The sequence below is a fragment of the Panthera onca genome, chromosome E2 (genome assembly GCF_046562875.1).
Source record: "Panthera onca isolate mPanOnc1 chromosome E2, mPanOnc1 haplotype 2, whole genome shotgun sequence".
Classification (NCBI taxonomy): domain Eukaryota; kingdom Metazoa; phylum Chordata; class Mammalia; order Carnivora; family Felidae; genus Panthera; species Panthera onca.
The window spans coordinates 18,236,119-18,255,139 of NC_138353.1; the positions used below are offsets into that span (position 1 = coordinate 18,236,119).

Sequence of the window (19,021 nt, forward strand, 5' to 3'; positions counted from 1 at the left end):
GTGTCCACACTCGTGTGTGAGGCCCCTCCCACCAATGTAAGGATCTGGAGTGTGAAGAAAAGTAGGCCGCTGTGGGCCCAGGGCCTCCTTTGGTTCTTAACCGGTTACCAATACTACCTGCCAACATTAGGGGTGAGCTGGCATTGGCCACCAGGCTCTGCACGTGGACCGGGGCTGGGGTCTCAAAGTGCCGTGGCCAGAATCCCCCGCTGACGCTCTCACCGGCCAGAATCCCCCGTGGGCCACCCTCCTGTCCCCCCTGCCTCACACCAGCCCACCTGCGTTCACCGTATTCTCTGCCCTGGCTTTGGAGCCTGCGACACCCTCACTTTACTCCTCAGGGGACCTCGTCCCTAGTCCCAGCCGCTTTCTTCCACTCCCCGGTCATGAATAATCAGAGACCACGGGCAAGGACCACAGTGCTTTACTTTTCGTCTGAACAGTGTGGGACACCGGAGCGAGGGGGGGCCAGTGCCCAGGGGGCCGGGCAGCCCTCAGGGTGGGCAGGGGACTTGGGGCATCAGCCCGGCTCTGTCTCCATCCGGGTCTTCCCTCTCAGTCTGGGCTCTACCAATTATTCTGTAGACCCATCGAGGGGAGGGAGGTGGCTGGGCACGGTGAGCCGGTGGGGACTCAGTCTCGGGGTGCCCCTCGATTCGGTTGCCGGCCCCTCCTTCCGATGGTCTCACCTGTTGTAATTCCGGCACAACTGGGGTAACCGTCTACACTTGCCACCTGTGGGCGAAGGAAAGGGTTCGGTCATGAGTTGGAACAAAGTTGATGATTGCATGTGCTCCGGGCGCTGGAGGACAAGGCCCGTCAACCCTGCCCCTGGAGAAGCCCCAAGGCAGCCCTGAGCCAGTGATGAGGAGCACAGGGGAGAGGAACCAGCACAAGGGCTCCCCGGGGGAGCAGCCTCCCCCACACAGAGGGCGCCTTTGAGAACCCATCCTAGTTTGTGTGTTATGCATTCATTCGGCAAGTATTTGTTGTGTACCTACTATGTTCCAGGCTCTGATCTAGGCCCTGGGAACACCCCAGGGAACAGGAGTGAATAAAATCCCTGCCCTGGTAGAGCTGATTTAACAGCAGGGGAGACCGACTGAGAAAAATGACTAAGTCAAGTATGTGGACAAGTGAGGTCAGATGGTGATGTGTGCTCAGTAGAAAACTAAAGCCGGGAAGGAGGCAGGGAGGCCGGCGGCTGAGGGCATCTTCATGGTGATGACTAGAGGGGCTTCACTGAGGAGGGGACATTTGAGCAAAGACCTGAAGGAGGTGAGGGGGAAGCCAGGAAGGGTGTTCCAGGCAGAGGGCATGGCCAGTGCAAAGGCCCTGAGGTAGGAGGAGACAGGTGGGCTTAAGGGACAGTGTGGGGGGGGCGGGGTCAGGAGGCAGGACCAAAGTGAATGGGGAGGGATTTCAGACGACAAGTCTCCTGGCTGTCGCTCTTACCACCTCCTTCTCTCTGCCCACCCCCCACCCCCCGGGGCTTACATAGCCCCAGCCACCCTGGCTTCTTCCCGTGGTTATTGCGACATGCTCAGTTCCTTCCTGCGTCTGGGGCTTTGCACTTGCTGCCCCTTTCCACTGTTTTTAAAATCGTCTTTCTCATTGACAGGGAATCTCTTCTGATGTTCTCTCTTTAGAGATAAAGTGTCGCTCCCCGTCCCTCTTGGCTTGTCATTCTGCTGTTTTCCTTACGGTGATGACCTTTCTCGTATCCACTCTGCTCATCGGGGCACTCACCTGCTTATTGTCATTCCCTCACTGGATGTGAGCTCCCCGAGGGCGGGGACCAGGGCACAGGTGGGCACAGAGCAGGTGCCCACAGATTATTGTCATTGGAACAACTTATGGCCCCAGAGCTAACTTTCAGTCTCTGCCCTCACACAGACCTGGGTCTAGTCCTTCCCTGATTTTTAGTGCTCTGTGACCTTGAGCAAACTCCCCAGTTCTCTGAGCCTCACTTGTCCCACGGCGGTGGAGGTGGGGCTGTGTGTGTGGACAGGACCCGGCTCAAAGTCAGTCTCGACTGAGGCACCTGTGTGCGACCCCTGGGTCCAGTACGGTTCTTGCACGTGGTAGCCAACTGTTTTTACTGTTCTTAGCCTCCTGCCTCCCACCTTAGCTGAGAAAAGATGTGGCTGTGTGCATTTCCTGATGGGGAAGTGAGGGGATAAAACCTGGTGGAGGTTATACGGCTTAACCGAGAGCTTGCAAACTGGTGGCCCGCGTGTTTTATTTAATCTGCAGCATTTAAAAAACTGCTTTAAGAATTAGTTTTTCTGGGGGCACCTGGGTGGCTCAGTCAGTTGAGCGTCCGACTTCGGCTCAGGTCATGATCTCACGGTTTGTGAGTTCGAGCGCCGCGTCGGGCTCTGTGCTGACAGCTCGGAGCCTGGAGCCCTGCTTTGGATTCTGTGTCTCCCTCTCTCTCTGTCCCTCCTCCACTCATGCTCTGACTCTCTGTCTCTCAAAAATAAACATTAAATAAGTAAGTAAGTAAATAAATAAATAAGACAACTCTGCTCGGGGGCCTTCAAGAACTGAGCCCTCAGTCAAAGTGCAAGCCAAGGCCGCCTCTCTCCCAGTCGCGGTGCCCCCCACCCCACCCCATTCTCACTGGTGAGGATGACAATGCCCGTGATGAACAGCACGGCTGCGACCAACAGCCCCCGCTTCCGGAGAGTGTCCTCGTCTGCAGAGAGAAAAACGGAGTATGGCAAGAGGGGTCTTCCTCCCTCCCTCTTCCCACATCCTCCCACAGGTAACTTACCGTAGGAGAAGGGGTTGTCCTCACTGGTGCCTGGGGGGACAGACGTGGAGCAAGTCAGAGTTCGGCAAACATTTGTGGAGTGAAGCCGTGAGTGGCAGAGTCGGTGGAGGGGTGACACTCGGTCTCTGCCTTGGGACACTTAGACCAAAAGCCTCACATGGCACACATGTGGCTCCCATCACCTCTCTACCTCAGCTTCTCACCCTCCTGCTCACCCAGATGCTCTAGCCCCACCGGCCGCCCTGTTGGTGGCCATGCCAGGTCCCTCTCACCTCAGGGCCTTTGCACTGGCCGCTGCCTCTGCCTGGGACGCCTTTCCCCCGACATCTGCATGACTCCCCCACAGCTCCTTCTCAGGGAGGTCTCCCTGGCCCTTTGCAGAAAACTACTCCCCAGTCACTCTCTAATCCTAATGCTACTTTATTTCTCTTGATGGCAGCTTTAAGCCACCTGATACACAATTCTTATAATTCGTATTTATTGTCTCTATTCCCCGACTAGAAGGTCTGCCCGATGAGGGAAGAGATTTTTGTCCGTCTTATTCACCGCTCTATCTCTAGCACCTAGAAGACAGTAGGTGCTCATGAATATGTTTTGAATGGATGAATGAACTCTATGTGACCTGTGGTCATATCATTTCCATCCACTCTTTGGGGCCGGCTGGGCCGGAAGTGGAAGAGAAGACCACACAAAGGGGAATCAAGGTGTCCCTGAAACAGAGCGACCCCCAAACTGATCTCGGATGCGTGAGTAAGTCCAGCTGAGACCAGAAGAACCACTCAACTGAGCCCAGACCAAAGTTCCAAATCGCAGACCCGAGAGCTAAGCAAACGGTTGTCATTTGAAGCCACTGTGTTTTAGGGTCATTTGCGTGCTGCGTTCATTTACGCGTTCATTCGTCTGTCGGGACATCTATCGGATGCCTGCTTATACCCACCCTCTTCCAGCCTTGAACTCATGTGTTCACCCAACACATGTTTACTGAGGACTATTTCATGCTGGGCAAGGGTCCAGGTGCTAGAAATACACAGTGAATAGGAAATAGCCTGTTTCCAGCCTGGGAAGGGAGTTACTGACCCGTCGGCCCGAGGGCAGCGTCCGGCCTGACGTCTTTGCCTGGAGATCGCCTCTTGGAGAGCGTGGTGCCTTTAGTGGGAGCGGCAGAGGGAGTGGCTAGAAGGTGGCAGAGGGCAGAAGTGAGCGGGAGGAAATGAGGGACGTCGCTGACACCCTCCCCCATGTCTCCACCTTCAGTGGGCGGGCACAGCGGCCCCTCACTCCTACCCCGGGGACGGCAAGGAATGGCAGGCGTGGAAATATTGAATGAGCCTGCACCCCTGGCTCCTCTCCTGGGACCTCCCGGGCTGCCTCATAATCCAGGAAGCAAAGGATAACATCTGAGCCAGGCCGGGGGGCCTCCAGGACTCAGGCCCAGCACCAGGAGAAGCAGAGCTTGGACATACTTGTAGAAAACACTGTGGAGGTCACCTCTGCTCCCAGACCAGAGATACCAGAGGCCTCCTCTCTTTAAAGCCAGGGCGCCTGGGTGGCTCAGTTGGGTAAGCCTCTGACTCTCGATGTCGGCTCAGGTCATTTCGTGAGATCGAGCCCCGCTTCGGGCTCTGTGCTGACAGTGCAGAGCCTGCTTGGGATTCTCTCTCTCCCTTTCTCTCTGCCTCTCCCCCGCTTGCGTGTGCGTGCTCTCTCTCTCTCTCTCTCTCTCAAAAAAATAAAACACTTAAAAAAAAGGATACTGAACAAAAAGCAAATGCCACAAAGAAAACATCTGCCCTTCTGGCACTGAGAAGTGTCCCCGGTGAAGCGGTCAGCCCTGTCTGATGCCCCAGGATGAGGCCAACATACTGAAGGCCGAAAAGCTGCCTCACGAAGCCCGAGCTTCCAGACCGATCTCAGAGCCTCACTTCTTATGCATGACCTGAAAGCCAAGAATTACGAGATGTTGGGGAAAGCCTTGCCCAGAGGAAGGTTCGAGCAAGGCCGGCAGCAGGGACAGGCGCGCTGAGACACAGGAAGTGTGAAAGAGCCTCAGTGGCCCCTGCTGCTAGAGAGCCGGGCTCCAGTTGCCGTTCTGCCACTTTGGGCTGTGCGGCCCAGGCCGGCAGAGGAGCCCCTTGGGCCTCGGTTGCCTTCCTGTAGAATGGGGTTTTGACAGTTCCTACCCCGTCGGGTGCTCGCGAGCAGTGCATGAGTGAATCCAGGGAAGCCTAGCACTGTGCCCGGCACCGAGCGAGCTCCCAGCAAGCCTTGGCTGTGGCTGTTACCGTGGACGTGGCTGCATGCCTCCCTTCTGGGGACAGCTTCCCTTTTCCTTGGGGGGACTGCGCCCCCTGCCCCAGTCCCTCTGGGTCTATTGTGACACAGGCCACAAGAGGGAGCAGGTGACCCAGTCTCATCCTCCCCTGGGACCTTCCACATTCCCAGGAGGCATTCAGAGTGACAACGAGGTGAAATTTGGGAGCTCCGAGCTTGCAGATGGCAGGGGTCATTTCCTCACGGGGCAGAAGACAAAATTCGGCACAAGAGAAACAAAAATGGGGCAGGGAGAGAGGCGCCGGGGGCTTTCGTGCTCAGACCCCGGGGACCCTGAGGCTCAGCGGTGCCTTTTACCATCTGGCCCTGTGACCCCCTCAGCCCAGTGGAATTTCGGTCACGGATAATCAGGAACACAGAATGACACAGAGTAACTCAGGTCAACGAGGATTCACAGCAAATGAATCCAGAGATGTTAGAATGTTTTTTACCATCGGGAAGCGTGGACACCGTCACTACCCACCCCCACCTCCACTTTTGTGGAAAATAGAAAAGTTCTCTTCTCCAACACACTTTACTTCCATCTGTTGTAACATTTTAATAGGCTCTGTCAGAATTAAATGCTTTACTGCCATCACTGGAAAACTATAACAATTATAAAAATCCCAAAGGGGGATGACATAGCCTTAGAGGCGATGCTCTTGTTCAGTGCCCGGTCTGCGCAACTGTGCATGCATCTCAGCCTGGGAACGGCCTAAGCTACAATACTTGCCAGTAGAGGCGGATCCTCAAATATGAGTCAGACAGGCATTGGAGGCCACCTGCTGCCTTCACCTTGGTTCAACCTCTTTTCCCACGCCTCTGAAATGTTAACTACTCACTGGTCCTGAGGGGAACTACCTTTTCCTTGACTCTTGGTCTATGCAGTTCAGGCAGGGCTGACCCTGTTCTCCACCCCCAGAACGGGCACAAGACTCAGGCCTAACCACTCAGAGCAATCCATTTCCCAGGCTTCCATTGGTCAGACATGGACATGTGACGCCAAATGGGCCAATGAGAGTAGATTTTATTCCTTGGGCTAGAGATGAGAAAAAGATACGCTCTATTTGCTGGGTTTGTGACATAAATACAACAATGGGACCATCTTTGCCACCAAGAGAGGAAAAGCCCCCGAGAACTTGAGAATGTAGACAGCAGGGCTGAGAGAGAGAGCAAGTCAGTCTGATGGCCGTGCCTGAGCATGTCGATCCAGCTCTTCCTGAAATCGATGCCTCTGGACATTACAGAACATATGTAGCCAATAAATCTATTTTACTTTTAGTTGCGTTTACAGTATTTTGCAGCTGAAAACCTCCTGCTCTAACATGAAGAGGTACACAAAGGAAACACCCACATCCACATTGCCGAGCACCAGCTCTGTAAAGGAACCTGAACAAAAGAAAGTTCCAAATCTATCATGTCAGGTTTGGAAAAACACTGCATACTAGATGCTCCTATAGAGGATGCCTGCTGCAAATACGCATTACTAAGACTCCAACAAGTCCCGCCACAAAGAAATGTGTTTAACTTTAACTCAGGAGTTTCCCAAACACCTTTGACCGCAAATCAAAACAGATTTTTTGAAAATGTATTAACAATTCCCCAAACGGGTGCTCCGAGCAATGTACTTGGGGAGCTACTGACCCAGATAAAGAATTAAACAAAATTTGTACGTTGCCCTTCTAGTCCCAGGCCCTACCTTCTGGGCCGCTCTGGCCGGTCCTCGGATCTGTGGCTGGGAGCACATCCATTCTCGTCGGCTGTGGGGTGTGGGTCTCCTCCGTCTGCTCCTGCGTTGTTCCTACTCAGATCAGAGCAGGGAGGGAAGGCGGACAGCGCGTGAATCAGGGACGTGCACATCCATCAAACGGCAAGGGGCCCCCTCCCTCCTCTGGCTGGAGGAAATCAAAGACGGTTCTCGTTCCAAATGTCACCGTGTGGGTGGGACAGGGGGACTCTCTGGCACACGCTGGTGGCAGGGCAAATCCATGCAACCGTTCCCCAGGTGGCTTTTCCAACAAATTCCAGCGTTCGTGCCCTTTGCGCCATAGCGTGGTGGGTAAAAGCAAGGCCGTAGAGCCAGGTTCCGGGCCCCTGGTCTGAGCTGTGTCACTGACTTGTGACGCCCTGAGTGAGTGACTCCGAGCCTCTGTTTCCTTATTCTGTAAAGGTCGTTTGTTCTACCTCAGAAGGTTTGTGTGAGGACTGAATGAGAGAACACAGGAAGATATTTAGAACCACGAGCAGATTATAATAGGGGAGAAAAGCATTTGCTTAAGGAGGAACGGACGAGGTTGCTTACCATGGCACTGGGTGTAGCAAAGGCTAAGATGTTCATCAAGATGTGCACGGCTTCACTAACCGTACACAGGCACCCAGCCGGGTACCATGCAACAGCGCAAAAGAGTAAGATTGGTGTTTACATAGCAATGTGTGAGGAGCTTCCAAACATACTGCTGCACGGGGCAGTGGGGAGACCGGGGGCGGGGGGTGGTGGTGGAGCAAGTTTCAGAACGACTATCGTTTTGGAAATGATCCGCTCACACAAATACATCTCCCGGTCGTGATATTTTCTGCGGGCAGAAATGTGGCACAGCATCACTGGGGACCAGTCCCCTTCCAGTGCTAGCAGTGGGGACCTCTCAGAGATGGGGGAGAGAACAAGAACGGAGAAGGGGCCAAGGGATTTCATCTCACTATAATATTTTTATTATTCCCAAGCAGAACAGGTTTGGGTATTACTATATCATTAAATATTAATGGGAAAAATTAGGGAGCACTTTCTGAACTGTTACACTCCCAAGACAAAGTTCAAAAAGGACTCGAAAACTCAAAAAAGGAAAAAAGTCCAAGAGATTAAAGGAAGAAATGAATGGCCTTGGGGCATGGGGGCATTCCTGGGGTGGTTGCAAAGCTCTAGTCCTTGAGCTGGGTGGTGGTGACACAGGGGCTCAATTCAGAGTAATTTGTTAAGTGGTACACTTATGGGTTTTGTACTTTTCTATATGCGTATTATTTTTCACAACTGCAAAAGATGTGCTTTCACAGAAGTGGATGTGGGCGGCTGTCTGCCCCACCACAAAGTAAACCAGAGGATTCAGAGCCGGAGGACTGAAATGAGTAACAAAGGAGTCAGAATGTGGGAAGAAGAGAGGGAATAGTGTCTGTCTCAGGCCTCCGCCCCCACGCCCTCCGCATGCCCCACTCACCACCAGCCTGCAGAGATGTCTGAGGGGTGGACTGGGACTCTGGGTGGACTGTGTCTGGAGTCCGGAAACAGGGAGAGAAGAGAGAGAAGATGTGGAGAAGGTTCATGGATGGAGGAACAGGGGGTTTGCTCTACTATTCAACTTTGATATAGTTGAGATGACTTAATTAACCCAGCCACTTGCTGATTGCCCAATTGCCAGGCCAGTACCTCCCCTGCCTCAGCCCTCCCCTCCCATAGACGCACACTCCCCTATTTAGCATCCACCACCTCTGGTAAGAGCCCCTGGGACTTTCTTTATGAACCACCCTTCCCCGATTCTTGGTCCACTTCATTCAGTGGGGTTGGCACCAGGTTGGTGCTATGCCACAATCCAGCTATGCCACGTTTGCTGGATTGGGGAAAGGGAAATGCCCTTTCCTCTGGCTTCTTAGCAGGTAAGACGGAAGCCTCAGGGGCCACCTTGGCCTCATAAAAGGAGAATCTACCTGAGAATGAAGTGAACACAGGAAAAACAGAGCCAAGAGATGGAGGCAGGTTCCTGATAGCATCATTTGAGCACCTAGACTGAGCCATGCCTGACAGTCTATCCCTGGGCTTTTCAGTTGCACAACCCAAAATTCCCGATTGGCCCAAGCTTGAGATTTTTGTGGCTGCTGTCATTTGCAGTGACAGGATCTTGACAGACCCAAGCCTCTTTCCTCACCTGGGGTTTGAGTCAGGGCATGAATGCTCACAATGGTTGTGTCTGCTGAAGGAATGGATGTGGTCTCCTTCAATGTCTGTCCTGGGAGATCAAGCACGAGAAGTCAGGGAGGAGCCTCCGGTCCTCCTTCTCTCACCAAAACCCCACCTTCCCCTCCCTTCTGAAACTGTGGGCGGTAACTCAGAATATCCTGGTGGAACAGCAGACAGATGCTTGAATGGAGGTATCCACCCATAGTCCTGGAAGTGCTTTACAAAATGATGATGCCCAGCACCCTTCCTCCAGCCCCTCTTCCTGCCCGTCCTTGTGGGGTGGGAGAGGCAGTTTAGCCTAGTGAGCCCAGGTCCATTCTAAAGTCAGCCAGGGCCCCGGCCTCAAATTCTGCTCCCCCAAATTCCCTGGCCATGTGACCTGGAGCAGGTAGAGTCCCCTCTCTGAGCCTCATCTGTCTCATCTGCGAAGTGGGGATAATCACTGACTCTGTGATGGGAAAAGATAGGGTCAAATAGGCAGAGAGGGAAAGGTTAGGACCTGAGGTCCCTGCGTGGGGAAAAACACATATTTTGGAACAATGCTGGGAGGGTCTGACTCCCTTGGGCATAGGGTTCCTTTTAAGAACATAACAGACAGCACTTACTCCCCCTCAGGGTCCCCTCAGGAATTGGACAATCAAAATTCCTAATTAAAATAAGTAAAATATAAAACTTCTGTTATACAAGGGACAGTAGGACCATAGTCTGACTCCTCACACAATGGAATTGAGCCAATCAGGAAAAGACAACCCAGAACCTAGAGTGATCAAGCCAATAAAGGTAGGACTTGAGAAGGAACAAGGGGGGAGGGAAGAGGGGTGACCAAAATCATATAGAACAAAGTCCCTATTGTCACGCGCCTCTTGTTATGGGCGTTCACTTTCGAATGTCCCCTCTCTGCAAAGAGACCTTTCATACTATTCTTACTGTAATACTATTTCATACTATTCTTTTTTTTTAATGTCTTTATTTTTGACACAGAGAGAGACAGAACGTGAGCAGGGGAGGGGCAGAGAGAAAGGGAGACACAGAATCCGAAGCAGGCTCCAGGCTCTAAGCTGTCAGCACAGAGCCTGATGCGGGGCTCAAACTCATGGACTGTGAGATCATGACCTGAGCTGAGGTCGGACGCTTAACCAACTGAGCCACCCAGGCACCCCTATTTCATACTATTCTTTTTTTTTTTAATTTTTTTTAACGTTTATTTATTTTTGAGACAGAGAGAGACAGAGCATGAATGGGGGAGGGTCAGAGAGAGAGGGAGACACAGAATCCGAAGCAGGCTCCAGGCTCTGAGCTGTCAGCACAGAGCCCGACGCGGGGCTCGAACTCACGGACCGCGAGATCATGACCTGAGCTGAAGCCGGACGCTCAACCGACTGAGCCACCCAGGCGCCCCATACTATTCTTACACTCTAATAAACTTTTGCCTGCTGCTCATTTTATTCTGTGTCCACCTCTTCATTCTTTGAAGTGGCTAAACAATGAACACTGGGTATTGAGGTTTAAAAAAAAAAAATCCTGTAACATTTCTTTGGGGGCTTGTCTAGGATGTTAACGTCTTCCAACCGTAAGTAAATAACAGCTGGCATCCCCTCTTTTCTTTCTATCTTAAATAAAACCTCACACTAAATAATTGGTACCCACCCACCAGTTAAGAGCAAACAGTGTGTATGCCGTCCTCAAGTCTCGGGTGACAGGCTCCTTGGGTCTCCTCCCATCTGATCTCCCAATGTAGTTGGGAATGTTGGTGTGGTGGACTCCCAACTTCCTTTCGAGAAGAACCTCTGGATGTGTGGGACTTAGGGGAGGCCAAACAGCCATTGATGGGTCCTGACCAAGGCTACTCTTTGGTGGAGGCCCGAAGGCCATCAGCAGAACCTGATCCCTGACTGCCCACTTGGGTATCCGGTGGAATTTTCCTCTTTCTGTCTTGGCCAGCCTCTCTTTTCCTTTGGGAAGTGAGTGGAAAAGCCCAGGACTGATCTCTCTGATATCCTCGTAGGAGGGATCCAGGTGACTTCCAAGGGTCCTACTCACAGGTTTCCCAAATGCAACGGAAAGCGGCCCTGTACCTGCTTCCATTTCTGACCCTCTGACATGGTTCACCACCTCCCAGGGCCCCATTTTTTACCTTTCATTTTCAAACGCCTCTTGCAGAGCAGAGAGCAGGACTTACTTCAACCCCTTCTGGGCTCACCACCCTCCTCCTGCCCCTGATGCCCACAGGGGGATGGAGAGAAGACATTTGGCCGGCTCCCACAAGGTACAGATGATAATTAGAGCCAACTGTCTCTGGTCAGTCTACGTCAGGACAGGGACTTTAAGGAATATTCCCAAGCAGCTGCCGAACACCCTTCTGTTTCAGAGAGGTTTCCTGACTTCTCTGGCTTGACACGGACTCTCCATTTCCAGTTTTTGGTGGGAAAAAAAAATCTGCATCTGCTCATCTGTCCAAGCTGACAGGCTTTAGAACCAGGAGACCTGTTTCTCTGCCTTCCGGGCTTTTATTTGTCTCTAGGCTTCTTGGTGACACCTCACCTCTTCTGCCTTCCCCTCGTTCCTCCTGTCTCTGCACCAGCTTGGGTGCAGCCTGCCTAACTGGTTCCTCTACCTTTCAGGGGCCTCCAGCACCACGGGTTCCTCCTCCTCCCCTCACTGTCAAGGAACAAAAAACACCCCCTTAGACTTACACCGCCCACTTCAGATTCCCTCACTGGTGCCCCAGGTAAAAATTGACAATGGGGAACAAATTGATTGACTTTTAAATGGATACAGATGGAACATAATTCGGTATTTAAACTAACGTAAGTTTGTTGGTTTAATTAAGGTAGACAGGTCTTTGGAGTTATGAGCATTAAATACATGAAACTTTTTCTGGTTTACTGAAGGCCGAGTAATCACATGCTATCTCTGTTACAGTTCATCAGCAAAAAGGTGACTTCAAATGATGGTTAATTTTGTCTGTCTCAAAGTGTTCATGGGTAATTGCTAAGATAGCTTTCGGGGTCTTCAATAACTTGAAACTTTAAAGTTTTGCTTGGGTACTAAACTGGATTAAATTCATTTGGACATTTAAAAAAGTATGAAATGTGTAAGAAAGATATAAGAAATGGAAATACGTACCTTTTCGTTGAAGGTTTAAAAAAAAAAAAGTAATATTGTCCTAAATGAGGCTGGTTGTTTGGAGAGAAATGGCTTGGGACAAAATCTAAAAGTTATAGAAGGTTTGTAAAGGAAAAAAATGTAACCAAAGTTTTTTTTTCTCTTTTGTCTGTCCAAAAAGATGGAAAGAACTATGATTTTAACCAAAATGGCAGGACAGCATGCCCTTTTGAGTTGTTTTGCTCGAGCTCTGATTAAAAAATTGCCCTTCCTTTGATCTGAAGGCTGGGGAGATGATGGTGATGTCCTCACTGCTGGCCTCCAAATGCTCTACGTTTGTGTTGTTTCTGCAAGGTGGAGGAATGGGTGCCTGTGCCATACGATGGATGGAGGACTGTGATAAATGAAGGGCTTTTTTTTTAATGTTTATTTTTTATTCTTGAGAGGGGTAGCAGGAGCAGGGCAGGGACAGAGAGAGGGGGAGACAGAGGATCCAAAGCAGGCTGTGCTCTGACAGCAGCGAGTCTGATGTGGGACTCAAACTCATGAACTGAGATCATGGCCTGAGCCAAAGTCGGATGCTCAACCAACTGAGCCACCCAGGCGCCCCTATAAAGGGCTTTTATCCGGATACATGGGAGCCATTTTGCTACACTTAGCCCAGTGTATGCTGACTTGTACCAATCTAGAAACTTTAAGGTGGACACCCACATGGCTGGAACATATTTATGTGGGCACTGCTGGAAAAAAAACAGGCGAATAGACCTCAACTTTGGCCCTTTTAGCCCCCCTCAACAGCCAATTTTATCCTTACGAGAAATGGCTTTCGCCAGCCTTCTGAAATATATTTGTTAAGAGGAACAATTTTATTATGATCAATATGTAAATTACTATTGGGCCAAGATAAAATTAGTACATCCTTCTACAACCAGGGGAGTCTTGCTTGGTCACAGTCGGTATCCCCCAAAGTCCCACAGGCAGGAAACGGACGGGTCGGAGAAATCGGGAAGACAAGGTCAGCTCTGGGGGGTAGAGTCAAGCCTGGGTAATAGCGATTATTCCCAGCACCTCGCAAGACTGACAGGGCTTTCGGCTGCCAGTCGCATAGCCAGCCAAACTGCGGGGCCAGATGAGGTTTCTCCTGGCCAGCTATAGGAAACTGAGGTAAGAGACGCCTTTTCTTCTTTTTCCTATAGATGGGCAATTCCCCAACCGAGGCCAGTACTCTCCTTCGGGACGTATTCTAAAAAATTGGGATGATTTTGACCCACAAACCCTAAAGAAAAGCGACTCATTTTCCTTTGCACCAAGGCTGGGTCCCAATACAAATTGGAGGAGGAAACCTGGCCACCAGAGACAAGTAACAATTAGAACACTATCCTACAATTGGACTTGTTCCCAAACGTGAGGGGAGATGGGGAGACGCCCCCCATGTCCAGTGTTCTGGGGCCTTCGGAGAAAATTGAGATAGATGTCAGCAATGTAAGGTCGATCCTGGCCTACTGGCAACCCTTTCCAAGGGTTCACAACTAAGGAGGGAGAAAACTAAGGGTCCCTTGCCTGTACCCAAAGGGGACCTAGGGAAGGAGGAAGGGAAGTCTTCCCCCTCAACCTCCTCCTCCTCGGGTCCCCCATCTGTACATCCAGACTGAAAAAACGGGCACTTCTGCTCCCCTCTGCCCACCTTACCCAGGCCCTCCCTGCAACGTAACAGGTGTGTTTCCCCTCACGGAAGCTAGAGAGCCCGGGCCTGGGGGGGGGGGGGGGGGAACGGATGCAAGGAGGCACCGCTACGATAAGATTGCAAGATTTTACGTTACAAGATTTAAGACAGATAAAAGATCTAGGTAAATTTTGATGATCCGGATAAGTATACAGAGGCTTTTCAGAGAGAATTACACTATGTTTTTGAATCGACCTAAAAAGATATAATGCTTCTGTGGAATCAGACTCTCAATGAAACAGAGAAGCGTGGGGTTCTGGGAGCGGCTGAAAGATATGGGGACGAGCAACTCATTAATTATCATGGGACTGGAGGTCCTATAGGGAGCTCCCAGTTCCCTACTGGGGCCCAGGCAGCCCCATCCCAAGATCCTACTTGGGACTATGACCATCCCATTGAGGAATGGTATTGCCACCACTTCCAAGCTTGTGTTTTGGAGAAATTAAGGAGGTCTAAGGTTAAATCTTGAAATGACACCGAATTAGCCACTCGCTTACAGACACAGGATGAAAACTCAGTGGTCTTCCTGGAAAGGTGAAGGGAGGCTCTCATTAAATATGCGGTTATCTTCCCTAACACCCCTGAGGCTGACACAATTCTAGAGGACAAATTTGTCACTCCATCAGCTCCAGATATTCAGAGAAGGCTGCAAAAATTGGCTGTTTTCCCAGAAGGGACCCTGAAGGACTCTTATGAGCTGCCAATTGGGTATATTACAACCAAGATCAAGAGTAAAATAAAGAACAGGAAAGGAGGCTTAGGGAAAAAAAGCTGAGGCCTTAGTTGTGGCCTTATGTACTATGTCAGACCGGACCTCCTGAGGTTCTGGTACCAAGTGCCATTTACGAGAATGTCCTCAGAGGGGACAACCAAAGTTCAAACCCCATAAGCCATACCCCTTGTGTGGAAACAGTCACTGGGAAAACAGAGTGCCCTCGGGGACCTCTATCTGCAAGGGTTCAGATGACCTGTGTCCCTGAAATGGACTGATGGGGTCCAGGACTCTTCACGGTGGCTCCCCCAAACCAACTACCTATCGGAAACCCAGAGCCTCGGGTAACTCCAGACATAGAAGGAAAACTGGTCGATTTCCTTCCTGACACCGGAGCCACCTTTTCTGTCCTCCTTTCCACTCCTGGCCAATCAGCCAAATGCAGCATAGCAACTAGAGGCGTCTCCAGAAAACTTATGACTAAATTTTTCTCTCAGCCACCGGGTGCATTATGGGGAGACTTGAATTTTTCACATTCTTTTTTGATAATGCCAAAGAGCCCTAGTCCCTTGCTAGGAAGGGCCATTATAACTAAATTAGGGACGAGAGCCCTCCTCGCTCCAGGACGGATAAACAACTGCCTAAACTCCTAGCAATCTGGGTATTGAAGATCAATCTTTCCTTGAGGTAAAATTAAATACACCTCATGGGGTTGTTCCTATGGAAGCCGGATGGCCAGAGGAAGGCTTGAGGATCAAGAACCAAGCACCAGTTCAGGTGCTTAATTATTCTAACCTACAATATCACAAGATCCAAATAAATACGGAAGAGGGAGAAAAGGCTATAGTTACACTGAGTTAAAAAAAAAAAAAGGACCAAACATGTCAGGGATTCTTGGGGATGGCTACCACGCGTCTTTTCCTGTAGGAGCCATTGCATTTGGAATATTGACGCTTGTTGGTCTAACATTCTTTGTGTATGTCATTTCGAGATGCCGTCGCATAGGCCAGAAAAATAAGATGTCCGAGAAAATTCTGCTGGCCCAGATGTTCCAAACACCCTCCCATTATATCGGCCCTCTGGATCGACCTCTAAACCTGCCCTAACTGCCGTTCCCCTATCATCGCCCCCCTTCAGCAGGAAGCAGTTAAGAAGCGTCAGCCAACGTCCAGTTCCTAACGGTAGTTAGAAGGCACGTGTTCAGAGCGCGGACTATGATAGGAAAGATAGGGTCAAATAGGCAGAAAGGGAAAGATTAGGACGTGAGGCCCCTGGGTGGAGAAAAACACATATTTTGGAGCAATGCCGGGAGCATCTGACCACAGCGAACCCCCACGGGCGCGTAAAGTTCCTCTTAAGAATGTAACAGACCTTGGGGCACCTGGGTGGCTCAGTCAAGCATCCGACTCTTGATTTCGCCTCAGGGTCATGATTTAATCTCACAGGTCATGAGTTTGAGCCCCTCGTGACCCCCGAGTCAGGCTTTGAGCTGACAGCTTGGAGCCTGCTTGGGATTCTCTCTCTCTCTCTCTCTCTCTCTCTCTCTCTCTCCCTTTCTCTGTGCCCCTACCCTGCTCACACACACACACTCTCTCTCAAAATAAATAAATAGACTTAAAAAAAAAAAAAAAAGAATGTGACAGACACCACTTACTCCCCTCAGGGTCCCCTCAGGAATCTGACAATCAAAATACCTAACTAAAATAAGTAAAACATAAAACTTATGTTATACAAGGGACAGTAGGACCACAGTCTGACTCCCCACACAAGGGAATCGAGCCAATCAGGAATGGACAGCCCAGCACCTAGAGTCAATAAGCCAATGAGGGTAGGACCTGAGAGGAAACAAGGGAGAAGGGATCGGGGGGCGACCAGAAGCCTACAAAACGAAGCCCCTTGCCTACAGTCCCGGGCATTCACTTTCGAATGTCTCCTCTCTGCGAAGAGAGCTTGCACACAACCCTACTAAACTTTCGCCTGCTGCTCATTTTATTCTATGTCCACCTTTTTTCATTCTTCGAAGTGGTTCGAGACAACGAACCCCGGTATTGAGGTTAAAAGCGAAATCCTGTAACAAATCTACTTCTCAGGGCTGGAGAGGGTGAAATGACATGGCCGAGGACAGGGTCTCCCCCACTCCCTGATAGGCAGCCTTTGCTGGAGACAGCCACTGCCCTGCCCTGGCCCAGCCTCCGTCCTCTCCTGCCTGGACACTGGAGCCACTCTGCCCTGGGCTCTCTGCCCTCATCCCCACCCCCTGCAATCTGCTCCCCACTCGCAGCCAGAGGGGCCCTGTGAATCCCTGAGTCAGGTCAAGGCCCTGCTGGCACAGAGCGCCCTCTTTTCTTCTAGTGAAAGCCAAGGTACTCATGGGGCCCTTCCCTTCCCCACTCCATGTGGTCTCCTGTCCCCGCTCTGACCTCTCCTCTTCCCAGCCTGCCCTCGTCCACCCCAACCCTGCTTCCTGGCCTGCCTGCTGTTCCTCACACCCACTAGACAGCACTCATACCCCAGGTATCTGCTTGGCTCACTCCTCATCTCCTTTGAGTGTCTGCCCAAATGTCACCTTCTGATGAGGTCTTCCCTGGCCACCCTGTCTCAAGAATCCTCATTACCCTGTTCTGTGTTTCTCCGTAGCCCCTACAACCTTCTAGCGTGCTATATCATTTACTGATGGATTGTTCATTGCCTGTGTCTCAACTAGAACGTGAACTTCTGTTTCATGTGTTGCCGCTTCCCCAGTGCCTAGGATAAGATCTGGCACATAGTAGCTGCTCATTGAATACCTGGTGAGAGGCTGAAAGAAAAAATGAAAACCATTTTATCAAAAAGAAATGGGGCAGCTTCCGTGGAGGGCATGCCCTGGGTGCTGGGAGCGAGAATGACAGCCATATCCCAGGCTCTCCACTCACTGGCCTCTGGCACAGGGCACTTCCCTTGCCTGAGCCTCAGTTTCTTCATCCATAAAATGGGCATGGCAGACCGTGTAACAGAGTAGAGCCGAAGTTACCCGAGGTCACACATGCAGCACCTGCCGTGTAGAAAGCACCTGCCAAGGCTCACCGTGGGTACCGCTTTCAGGAAACACTTCCCAGGTAAGGGTGACATTTCTCTAGCTCTTGAACCCACCCCAGCTCCCCGCCTTGGCCTCACTGTGTATCACGGGGGTATCCAGGGAGCTGATTTGCTGGGACCCTAGGGTTCCTGGCCACTGACAAGAAAACTAACACCAACCTCCCTGCCAAATCAAACTCAGTGAGTTCTTCTGGGAGGTGAGATGGAAAGTGCCCAGCAGGACAGGCTCTGGCCAGACTCGTTGGAAGCGGCCACCTAGGTGTGAAGTGTCCAGACAGCGTAACCCTGGCCCCCTCATCAAGACACCACCCCCCCCTTCCTGGTGCTGGCTCAGCAGGACGGTGAACCTTACCTCTGGTGGGGAGAAGCAGGCCAACGACGGTGAGGAGACACAGGCAACCAGAGGGCGACATCTATTGGGTGAGCGGGAGCCGGGGTCAGTCATGATGTCAGGGAGGCAGGCCCAGGGCAGCGCCACCCCCCACCCCCTCCCCGCCTGCCCCTCAGGTCCTGCAGCCCCCTCCTTACCCTGAGCGAGCACCTGTGGCTTCAAGGACCCCCTGCCAAGGCTGACAGCTGGTCTTCCAGGACAGGGGGAGGGTTTTAGAAGTGGGGGACCCGGCAACCACCCCCTTCTTCCATATGCAGATCCCCAAAGGAAACAAGAAGCATCAGACCCATCTGGACTTCCAGTAGCAGTCGCTGCACAGGGACACCCTTGGGGCCGAGAACTCACTCCACCGAGACTGACCCTACAGGGTGCAGGGGTAGAGCAGGGGGCCTGGTGCCTCCCTCTGGGCTGTCCCCAGAGCCGAGGAGTCAGCAAGGAGGGGAAAGAGGAAGAATGAGTAATGTGCTCCCGATCTCAGAGGAAAAAGTGAGCTGGTGTGAGGGGCCTCGTGAGGGGACAATGGAGCAGGATGCTGGGCACTTCGAGAACTGGTCCGAGAGGGATGGCGGAGAGCTGGGGAGACTGAGGCAGGAGGAAGAGGGGCCGGCGGGAGCCCGCCGTGGTGCCGAAGAGCAGGCGCAGAGACGTGAGCAGGAGTCGGGGGCAGAGAGGCGGGGAGGGGGAAAGATCAGCCCTCCAGGCACCTGAGCCCGGCCCCTGGGCAGAGGGGAGGCAGGCGCAGGCGGATCGCAGGAGAGACTTACGTCAGTGCTGGGGGTCCCAAGCCGGCAGCCTCGTGGACAGAGGGCAGCGGCGGTGGCGGCGTCCCGGCGGAGGGTGTGGCCAGGGGAGAGCTGGCGGGCGGGGACCAAGACGGGCTCAGTCATTTCCTCTCGGGTTTCCTGGCTTCAGAGCCCGCGGTGGGAGCAGGAGGGGGAGTCGCGGAGGGCGATGGGGGGCAGGGGGGAGAGGCCGGGCAG

The 19,021-nt window shown here is 52.0% G+C and overlaps 1 protein-coding gene across 10 annotated transcripts; it reads right to left on the reverse strand.

The window, feature by feature from the left end:
* Nucleotides 1-408: 408 nt before the first annotated feature.
* On the reverse strand, nt 409-19,004 carry FXYD5 (FXYD domain containing ion transport regulator 5). Of its 10 annotated transcripts, none has more exons than XM_060652227.3 (11): nt 18,806-18,887; nt 18,179-18,226; nt 18,003-18,063; nt 9,415-9,483; nt 9,004-9,084; nt 8,299-8,352; nt 6,789-6,890; nt 3,857-3,952; nt 2,780-2,809; nt 2,627-2,701; nt 409-735 (listed from the first exon to the last, which is right to left on the reverse strand). In XM_060652227.3, exons 3-11 carry the CDS (start codon nt 18,061-18,063, stop codon nt 686-688), a joined length of 618 nt encoding a protein of 205 aa, XP_060508210.3. In that variant the 5' UTR covers nt 18,179-18,226; nt 18,806-18,887; the 3' UTR covers nt 409-685. The 10 variants fall into 10 exon arrangements, with proteins under 10 accessions (XP_060508210.3, XP_060508211.3, XP_060508202.3 ...); XM_060652228.3 differs by having other exon boundaries at nt 18,179-18,231; nt 18,806-18,869; XM_060652219.3 differs by lacking the exon at nt 18,179-18,226 and having other exon boundaries at nt 18,806-18,972.
* Nucleotides 19,005-19,021: the final 17 nt, after the last annotated feature.